At 38.3% G+C, this 10,853-nt stretch overlaps 1 protein-coding gene across 1 annotated transcript; it reads left to right on the forward strand.

Annotated features, from left to right (window-relative positions):
• Window positions 1-334: 334 nt before the first annotated feature.
• Window positions 335-4,832, forward strand: LOC119798254. The gene is made up of 6 exons (XM_038307621.1): window positions 335-607; window positions 1,135-1,336; window positions 1,655-1,742; window positions 1,851-1,917; window positions 2,731-2,802; window positions 3,817-4,832. Exons 1-6 carry the CDS (start codon window positions 437-439, stop codon window positions 4,741-4,743), a joined length of 1,527 nt encoding a protein of 508 aa, XP_038163549.1. The 5' UTR covers window positions 335-436; the 3' UTR covers window positions 4,744-4,832.
• Window positions 4,833-10,853: the final 6,021 nt, after the last annotated feature.

Raw genomic sequence — 10,853 nt, forward strand, 5'->3', positions numbered from 1 at the left:
CATCTAACAATGATTTATTGCTAATCCAAAAGAGAAAAACTTATATTATTATTTTAAAATCCAAACTCAGGGTCGACCTGCTCAAAGAAGAAGCATTTTTATAGTCCCTAGGTTATATGCACCATTCACATAAACTCCATAGTCTGTGAATTTTACTCTCCTTTACAAATAGAAGCTATTTTAACCAACATGGTAATTCCTGCTGCGTCTGGTGCTGTGGCATTAAAGAGATCCCTCCTCTGTCAAAAACATTGATCAAATCTATTTTTGGCTGACCGGCAAAACACACCATTTCCTATAAATAAGGCAGACAGAAAGTCATAAGACTAGGAAAACTACAGCTTACACAGTACATTTCAAAATAAGAGTTGAGGCTCTCTGATGTACCTGCATTAGTTCAATAAGGGCTAAACACTTTTTCCAGACTCTTTATATCATGTTGGTGGTAAACAACTGGATGTCTGATTTTACAGTTAAGGTGAATCCGCCAGGAAAGCCTAATGTGAACCAGACAACTGTGACCTGGGTAACCCAAGCTATAACACACACGACCATTACAGAATTCCGTTACCAGCTACAGTGGAAACTAAATAAAATGTCATGGAGTGTAAGTAAATATTCTATTATAATGTAAGGTTAAATTGTATCTGTGTACATTTTCAATCCTCCAGATCATGGCAACTGAAGAACAGGCCTAAAACTAATGCAAGTTTCTCTAAAGATGTTTCAACACCTAGGAGTCTTTGTCATTTTGTCAGCTTGCACTAGAATAATCTGTAGTTTGAGCATGGATGTTTTTTCAAACAACATGGAGGTTCATCATCCTAAGCCACTCCATACCACATTCATAATTCCACAGACTTTAATTCCAGTCTAGCATTTGAGAATGACACCAAGTGAAACCATTGTTTCTTCCAATGTAACTCTCTATTCACCTACATTACCAGATCAAGACTTCTTTAACACCTAGCCAGATATTTTAGCTGTTAGGGTTGAACGTCTACAGAAAAACTGAACCAAAGTATGATAGCCCCTAATTAAAGCCTGTTTTGTGGAAAGGGTAAATTGTCTTACTGAGTGGCTTACAAACTGTAGCAACCCGCTAATCATCTACAAATTATTTTTATATTTCAGGATCCCTCTGTTCAGACTAAAGTCACTCAATGTAAACCGCCCTGGGAGGTAAAACTGGATCCCAGTTTGCTTATAAAAGATGAGACTTATGAAGCACGTCTTCGTGCAGAGGCTTGTGACAAACATCTAAATGGAACCTGGAGTGACTGGAGCCCCACAGTTGCATGGGTATCACAAGTGGGAACAAAGAAACCAACACCAGGTAAAGTACTGATAAACCTTAACAAAGTTGAATGTTTTAAGTTGAATACATATTTGAATCTCAAATGTTCAAGTCTAAGGGTTTTGTTTGGAAACCCAAGTTCATCAATCAAGAACTTGAACAGAAGCAGGACACTAAACTCTCTTTGGTAGTTTGGATAACATAAGAATTAATAACAGAATTAGTATTAGGCAATGAATGTTCTATATATATTTTTCTAAAATTGTGTTTGAAAAACTTCACAAATCTCTACAGAAGTAGACAGGTGTTAACCATGACCATCAACTAATGAATTCTTCTTTTTCTTTGTTTTTTCAGAGTGGAGTGTGGGTGAAGGTGCTTTAACCTTAGTAGTGCTGGGTCTTCTGCTCACTGGCATAGTCCTCTTTATCCGCAAAAAAAAGCTGTGAGTTTTATCATGTTTCAATATGTCATTTTATTTTATATCTTTGCAGTATTATCTTGTATATATTTGCAGTTGTATTTAAGAAAACTTTGGGTTTTATTGTCTCAGGATCTATGTGGTGAAGAGCTTCAAAGGTGTACCCTTACCAGATCCTAGAAAATCTGAAATTTTCCAGGTAATTATACAGATTTCTCTTTTTCCCTTTAGGTTAACTTAATTTGTACTTTTTTGTTAAACATAAATAGCTAAACTGTTGATAGGCCAATTAGAAATTAGGTTGAAGAAAAGGGTAGCTGTCAGACTCAGAACAAAAAGACCCAGAATTTGAGGCGGAAAGACTTAGATTTAACAAAACGTTTATTAAAGATGCAACTGCAGTGAACAGTGTCTAAGGCAGGAACCTCTGCAGGAGGAGACCACAGGTTAGTGACCATGTCTATCTGGAGGAGGAAGATAATGAACATGTGAGTCACTAACCTGGTCTTATAGTTCAGTCCAAGCCCAGAGGATGGGGATGTTTACAGTCGGTAGGCTGCCAAAGAATCACGGCGGGCGGCGCCCAGAGAGTCCAAGGCTCTTACTGTATGTCTCAGAGGTTGGAGGACAGGCAGTAGATCAGAACCGAGCAGACCAAGAAAGGCAAGGTAATCCAGAGGACAAAGCCAAAGTCAATGTCGAAGATGTGCTTGGTAGTCAGAGCCAGGAGATCAGAGATCCTAAGAGTTGCCGAAGGGAAATCCAGAACAGAGTTGAGTAACAATAACAAATCCAGGTTCGGTAAACAGGCAGAGATCTGGTAGGAGTCCGAAGACAGGTCAGGCGAACAGATCAGAACAGGGACAGCCAGGCTAGAAGCCCAGAGGCAGAACGGGTCAGAATCAGAAACACAGGTACACTAGAGATCTCTCACAAAAGGCTTGAATAATCTGCCACTGATGACTGGTTTGAAGGCTGGTTATATGGAGACTATCTTGTATTTTTTCCATAGGACTGGGTTCATCTGAACTCTAGCAGTAAAGAAGTTTGTCATACATCAAAGCCTGAGAAATCTGCAGTCCTGGTGAGTTGAAAAATAGCCCCTTGGTTTATGGAATTAAAGGCATTACTCAAGGATATGCATTAGTAAAATAAAGAAATGAATATGGTCTACTCTGTAAGCTGTTTCATTCTTAATTTATTATTCTACAAAGGTGATAGCTAGTCTTTTACAGCACAAAGGCCAGAAAGAAAAAAAAACAAACATGTAATTGTGATTATGCAGTAGTAATAAGAACATGTCAAGCCGCTGACAAACAGTGGCTGGGCAAACTCGTACATCCTACACCACTGTTGTCAGTGGAAGTGGAAGAAAAAGGTTCAGCATGGTCAAAAAGGTGCACAGCTTTGGGAGGATCATAAATCAAACCACATTCAAGAGTTTATTGAAGATTTACAGGATGGACTGCAGTTGGGGCTCAGACTACAAGAGCCAACAAATTAACCTATCCAGCACCAAAGAGAGTCTCATTAAGAGACATTATTGACATTATTGTTTTAATGCAAAATCTCTATCCAATAAAAGTTCTATTATTCTCACTACATATAGCATAAGCTTGGATACTTGCATAAGCTTAAAAATTTAACATAACCATCTTTGTTTTGACTGCATCCTTCATAGAAAATCTGTGAAATACGTGCCCTATTTGCTTTGCTCCGACCTTACGGAAGCTGCCAGACTGATGCAAAAAGACAAACCATGACTACCATGACTTAAACAGCCTATAAAGGAATATTGTCTTCAAAGCAACTTTTAGATGTCATCCTGTCATTGGATTTTATTATGAAAAGTGTAATATGTAGTAAATATGTATGAACTTCCTGTGGTTTGGCTGCTACCTTGGCCGGGTCTCTCTTGAAAAAGAGATTCTGAATCGCAATGGGATTTCCTGGTTAAATAAAGGTTAAATAAATAATAAATAAATAAATAAATTCTGATTTGTTGAGGTGTTCCTGTATATTACTCTTACACGTAAAACAGATGTTCTTGGGTAGTAGTCTTTCAATTCTCTGACCTTATCGTCTTTCTCTTCCACAGACTTGGTTAATTTCCCACTTTACTGGTGAATACGTTCAATCTTATTTGAGCTCAGTGGAAATCGTTTCTCATGAAGTAACCTCCACTGTGGATGCCATGATGTTCTGCAAGCCAGATGTAAAATTTATGCCAGAAAGCGGTACATCAGATTCCAGCGGCTCCAGCTTTTCCAACCCCAGTTACTCAGAGCTTTACCCTTGTATGCCAAATGAATATCCAAAGTCCTTTGCAAGTAATGGCCCTTACAAGCCTGTTCAAAACATTGAACAGGAGAGTGAATGTTTGGCAAAAAAAGATCTGGAAATGGTTAAGTTACTTTTTATGGGAGCTCATAAAAAGGAGGCAGTGGTGGTCTCAGACTATGAGACGGTTGGAAAGCAAGAGGCTGAGCGCCTCAGGCTCCACAGTGTAGATTCAGGCATGTGCAGTTGTGAAGAAGTCAGTAAGGAAAACATGGAGGCAGACAGCATAAATATAACTGAAGGACCTGATGAGGGGACAACCAACAAGGAGGAAAAAGAGGAGGAAGGCAGGGTAGGAAATAAGACAAAATTAGATTTTAAGACATTGTTTGGAGGCAGTGGGAGCATTTTGGCCAAAAACTCTATTTGTTCCGATTACAAACAAATCCCCAAGCTCTGGTCAGAAGTTAGCATGATAGCTGAGGAAAATGAGAGACAGAAAGACAGCACAGAGAAGGACGATAAGCCTTCTGAAACAACTTGCTTCCTGTTACCTACTCCTCTTCTCAGTGCCCTCCCACAGCAGCCATTAAACAATGAAGGGTCAACTTTAAGCTCATTTTTGCCACCTCTTCACGGTAATGACATACTTAAGCAGATGGCTCTTTCAGGAAGTGCATTGAAGCAGTCCTGTGCTGATGGCTACATGCCAGTGGGCAGAAAAAGAGCTGATGATGGACCTTAGTACAGTCAGACATAAAATATAATTTTTCTCAGGAATTAACCAGTACCCATTGTTCAAATGGAAAGTGGTAGTTTTAATGGACATATTTTCTCCATGCTCAAATATTAGTAATTGCTTATATATATATATATATATATATATATATATATATATATATATATATATATATATATATATATATATATATATATATATTAGTGCTGTCAAAATTATCGCGTTATTATCGCGTTAATGCGAGGCCATTTTAATGGCGATAATTTTTTTAACGTGAGATTAACGCTATGTGGTTTTATGGTACAATTTTCCAAGTACATCCCGCTGCAGCCTGCGGGAAGGCGGGGCTATTTTCCCCCAGTCTATGCATTTTCCATAGGCTTCGAGAGCGGAGTTCCTCAAGGAAAAAAGACGCTCATACACTGGGTGGCGCTAGTGCCTTTTCTTTAAGCCCCACCACCAACAAACAAGTTGAGTGTCTGGTGCCTAGTAGCAACCTGAAATACGCTGAGAAAACAGATTACTGAGGTGAAATGGAATCTGCTACGGCACTCTTGCTGTCTGTGTACGCCACAGGTCAGTATCGTGTGTGTGTGTGTGTGTGTGTGTGTGTGTGTGGGTGGGTGCGTGTGGGTGTGTGTGTGTTCTCATTTTTGTTAAGAGGCTGAAAAGTAACTTTCTAGAGCATAGACTACCTCCATCTAGTGATGTCGGTCTATTGATTTTGATGTATTGATTGAAAATTGTTCATTATTACCTTGGTTAATTGACATCTAATGTTAACTCTACTAAATTTTATAGCAGTAGGGTAAAATGCTTGTCTTTGTTCAAAAGACTGTATTAACTGTAAAGACCATCTTTTACATCAGCCTGTTTTCAGGGCCTTTTTTTTGGCTACATATTTGTTATTTTTTGCTACATGCCTCCCCATCTTCTTGCCATATGTTTCTATGGCATAAATCAGTGTCTGTGACCTGTTTTCATTAAAAAAAAAAAGAACATTGGCACAAACCTAGCCTGTATGTATTTTTTGTATGTCATCGAGAGTATTTAAATGATTTTCAATCAGAAAAAAAATGTGTGATTAAAATGCGATTAATCCCGAGTTAACTTAGGCATTGATGCGATTAATCGCGATTAAAAAAATTTAATTGATTGACAGCACTAATATATATATATATATATATATATATATATATATAATACGAGGGACAAAACTAGAAAATGTTGATTGTATGTGACAAATGCCTATCATTGTTTTGCTGATACAAATGGCAGATCCTTCTCAGTTGTTGACCTTAATTACTTGTGTTTTGTGAGAACCTTTCACAGTCTTTCTGCAATTTAAGGACAATGGTTGACTTGCTGCTCTTAATTATAGCCATTATTAATTGCAGTTTTTCTAACCTTGTGCATGTTGAGTTTATAAGCTTGGTTTACAATCAAAACATTCAGAAAACCTAATCTATTTAAAGTATTTAAAGTTTTTCTGGATCTGTGTATTTTATACATTTAATAAAAACAGTTTTGAAACCTTCCCAGATGACTATTTTCTTGTATTTTGGTCAAGATAAATGTATTTATTTTGTTATACATGAGATAATGTAAATAAAGTTTAACCCTATGTCCTGCCAGAAGATTAATGAATCATCATCATGTAACTATTTTAGCCGTATTTTATAGCATTGCTGCTACATGACCAGTGGTGTCAGAACTACACACATTTATTACTTAAGTAGAAGTATAGATACTGCAGTTTGAAAACACTCTGGTCAAAGTTGAAGTATCAACTTGACCTCTTTACTCAAGTAAAAGTCAAAAGGTATGTGCTCCAAAAACTACTTAAAGTATAAAAGTATAAAGTAACCTTTAAAAAACAGCCAGATGCCACTATATGAACTGAAAGCTAAATTTTTCAACAATTTTGAAAAAATTCTTAGAGATAGGGCCAAGGATGAGGGAGGTCTTGTTGGTCTCCGTCTCTGTCTCCCGATACGCTCATGCATGTGTTGTGCAAAATAATATCCTGCAGATAATGAATAAATGATTAACTAGAACTGGAGTTATAGTTAATTATTTAACCTTTCACCTGGAGGTGAAATCAATTTAGTGTTCTTAGTTGAATAATTGTAGCTTTAATTTGCTTACTTACCAGGGGTTTGTGGTTTCACCTCTGGAGGGTTCCTGGACCGGCTGTTAAAATCCATCTATCCACACCAATCAAGTGACCCAGGCTAGATTATCAGCAGAGCTATTAATTATCAGTAAATAACCTTTTTATCTCTGTTTATTCGCACTATTACCAAAGGGGGTGGATCTGGCCTGAGTGATTAATTGTCCGTTATATGAAACACAGAACCACTACAAGTTAAAAAATGACGTCTTTATTCTAATAATTCAGGATTACAGAAAATCTAACACCTATGCAAACACTACACGCTATTAGAAAATAAACACGAGGTAGATTAAATGACTAGTTTAAAGAAAACAAAAAAAAGAATAAAACCCTAAGAGTCCGTTTAACTGGCTTCTGAGATTGCCCAGGATAGGCCAGATGTTAATACATTCACTAATGTCTGTTGGAATAGCAGCAGGTATGATGATAACAGTGCAATTAAAATAACATACAATTGATACATTCAGCTTAGAAATGGTAAATGGTTAAAATGCATTAAACAACAGCAGCAGAAGTTAACTGTGACCTGGGTAACCAACAGCAGAAGCAAAACGGCAACAACAGGGTGGGATATGTGTATGTGGGGAAGGCATGTAAATGTATGAAAGGGGAGGGGGGGGGTGCCGGTAACACTGACCCTGCAGTGTTGCTCTGAACTCTGCTCAGCCGGAACTGGAAGGTGAGGGGAAGACACAGCGATTAGTTTAGGCTCAGTGGGAAATTTCCTTTGTGGATTTGGAGAAGAGGATCTGGTTGTAGACTTACGTTTCCAGAGAAGTGTAGAATCTTTGACTCCAATCTGTGTGCTGTATTCCAGTGTTAGTCTAATTCGGTGGAGAGCGGAACAGGGTTTACCCAGAACACGGTCGGTTGTAGGTGAAACTGACTACCACTCAGATTTCTTGCGGAACTTGAACGGGTCGTAGTGGAGATGATTCCCTTGCTCAGCGTGTAAACTCAACGCCCTCTCTGGGAAACTGGATCCAAACCTCCAGTTTGAATCCCCAGCTAGGTTTGAGGCTAAGTTGATCCCTCAAGGGAGTGAAGGTCCGAAAGATCCAGTTTGCAGGATGACCTTCTGCCGGTAGGCAAAGAAAAAAAACAAAGTTTAAACTCAGGTTGACAAGAACTCAGTCTTACTCAGCAAAAACTCAGCTTGGCTAGAGTACCCAAAACTGGCAAACACTCTGGCGTCCAGGTAGTGGCAATCAGCAGCTTAGGAGCACTCAGTTAACGAGGTAACCATCAGCAGGTTTGTGAGGAGGCAGACCAGAACCAGGCGCCTCCTGTTGTAGGAAGGGAGACAAACACAAAAAAACAAACACACAGACTGGAGCCCTGACATGCTCACTTTGATCTAGAAATGGTATCTCTGTGCAGAGAGATAACATTTCTAGTGGCGTTGCGTTTTTTTAATGGAGTTAATGAACTCAGCAGTTTCTCCCAGGGAACATCTTTGCTAGATTAAGTTATAATAAAGACCGGTCCTAGTTTTCACCACTGAAACTACAGGAGTAAAACCTCAGCTTCTAAAGACACATTTTAACATTTTGAGTTTGAAATGCAAATACGTCATTCAAGCAGGAGTCTAGAATTAGGACCAATTGAACTGCACCAGGGAAGTATACATCCAAATATGCCACCAATTTAATATATTAAATATGGCAATTATAATTTAAATATCTTATCTCCTGCTTTGAAAATATAAATCATTCTTGCTACAAGAAAAGCAAAAATCCTGCTTGTCACATATAAAACCTTAAATAGCCAATCTCTATCTTATAACAGGGAACTGATTGTTGCTTGTTTTGCTAACAGAGGCCTATGCTGCAGGTTTACTTGTGGTTCCTAGAATTTCTAAAAGAAGAATTGAAGGCATATCCTCTGGTTATCACTCTACTCTCCTGTTGAACCAACTACCAGTTTTAGTCCACGAGGCAGACAATCTGTCTACTTTAAAGACTAGGCTTAAAACTTTCCTTTTTGACAAAGCTTATAGCTAGAGTGGCTCAGGTTACAATATCCTGACTAAACATTCTATAGTTATGCTGCTCTAGGTTTAGGCCGCTACAGAACATAGGGACAACTTTGATAATTCTACTTCATTTTATCTCTATTCTTCAATTTTGAGGTATTTCTTAAATCAGCCTGTAACTGTAGGTATTTTTCTGCATGCAGTAGTACTTTCATCTGGTCTGGTCCTGAATGACTGTAACACTATCTTGAGGGAGAACAACAGCTAGGCTGCTGGTTTTTAAGTGCTTAGCCTTGTTTCTTTCCAAGACTGAGCTGTTTGCTTAGCTTTTACTAACTGCATGTGCTCTCTTTTATCCATTTTGGCATGAAAGCTGGTTTAAAGCTCATCTGCTTAACTCTTTCTTTTCTAGACAGAGCCACCTATGGACATAGATTATTGTCGTCTTTTGTAATAAAGAAAGTATTTTTTGAATTAGTGCCTCTATGTTATTTTTGCATCTCTGTTTATGTCTCCTTGAACCCTAACTCAGCCTCTTCAGAGGGCCACTCACGCTGAGTCTAATTCTGCTGGTCCCCCTAAGATGGAAAAATGTAACTAATCTGAATTCTCTTTGTAACATGCCTTGATATGACATGTGTAGTAAATTGGCACTTTATAAATAAATTGGATGGAAATTGAATTGAAATACAGACTACAGACATTTTTAGGCTTTGATCTAAAATTTGCTTTGGATGAAGCCTTGAAACTCATCTAAGTTATTTCATCGACGCAATTATTATAATTTTTACAACTGCTCTATCTTAGAGAGTTTCTTTGTTTTTCTATCTACTTCCTAAATAAGTCATAATTTCAAAGTTTCGTGTGTATTTCTAAAATTCCAAATACTGCAAGAATTCAGCTGACAGGCAAGGCTGAATCAAGCCCACTTAATCTCAGAATTAGAAAATGTTTTATTGACGAAATTTCTTTTTACACATTCAAGACATTTGTTGGGGATAAGGTGCAATTCACTGGCAAGCAATCTGCATAAGTGCAGGCTGGCTTGTATTTGGCAGTGGGTGTAATGGCGGAGGAAACATGTTCCTCCAAATGCAAGTTAAACTGGTGTGCTGCATCTTTATCACACTGATTGAAAATCACAAGTTAAGCATATGAAATTTATTAATTCCAAAGCGCAAAAGAGCTACAGCCAGGCACATAGGGCGTCACTGTGTTGCCATTAGCAATGGCTGCTTCATTTGGAGTGACTCTTGATAGTTAAGGGTTCATGTCTAGGCGGTGGTTGGGGATTCAGCCCTGCAGAATAAGCTGAATATCACATCACCCACCAGGACAGTACACCAGAGGATCTCTTCCTGCATCTGATGTAAAAGTTTAGCCTGCCAAAGATAGGGATGGTACATTTCTACCCCATCATAGTCTATCCCCTCTTTCTTCATTACCATCTGGTATGGTGCTGCCACCATGAGAGATTAGGTCAGACTACATCATATTATTTCCTAAGCAAAGGGTGGTTGATTAGCTGCGATCTGGAAGGATGTAACAATGATGCCTTCATGATAAAAACATGTTTTGAAAATGACAGAGGTCTGGAAAAAGCTAAATCTGTGATCTGGATACTCTATTAACTGTATTTTTTTAGTTTTTCTTTTCTTTTCTTTTTTTTTTTACATGAATAATCATTTAACTGAGCATTTTTCACTGTAGGAGTGCTCACCCATCAATCTGCTAAACTTGCTTATCCTTTCGGGGAGCCTGCAATCTTAACCTTTGGACTAGGGGAGGGGTTGAGTTTTGACAGGCCAACAATTTATTACTGGGTAACATATGGACGCGAAGAGAAAAAACAGCCATGTACACACACAAAATTACTCATTTGGAGAATTTAGGGAGAATAGCTAACAGTCCTGCTTGTGGACTGTGGTAGGAACCCACATATATGCATGGGGGAGAACATGCAAA

Source organism: Cyprinodon tularosa, unplaced genomic scaffold (assembly GCF_016077235.1).
Source record: "Cyprinodon tularosa strain WSP-4 unplaced genomic scaffold, ASM1607723v1 ctg615, whole genome shotgun sequence".
Taxonomy (NCBI): domain Eukaryota; kingdom Metazoa; phylum Chordata; class Actinopteri; order Cyprinodontiformes; family Cyprinodontidae; genus Cyprinodon; species Cyprinodon tularosa.

Bases quoted from the DNA above. Each gene is read 5' to 3' on its own strand.
- LOC119798254 (XM_038307621.1), top strand. From the start codon at position 437: ATGTTGGTGGTAAACAACTGGATGTCTGATTTTACAGTTAAGGTGAAT. The intron at 608-1,134 runs GTAAGTAAATAT...TTTATATTTCAG, and splicing joins TAAATAAAATGTCATGGAGT to GATCCCTCTGTTCAGACTAA. The intron at 1,743-1,850 runs GTGAGTTTTATC...TTATTGTCTCAG, and splicing joins TTTATCCGCAAAAAAAAGCT to GATCTATGTGGTGAAGAGCT.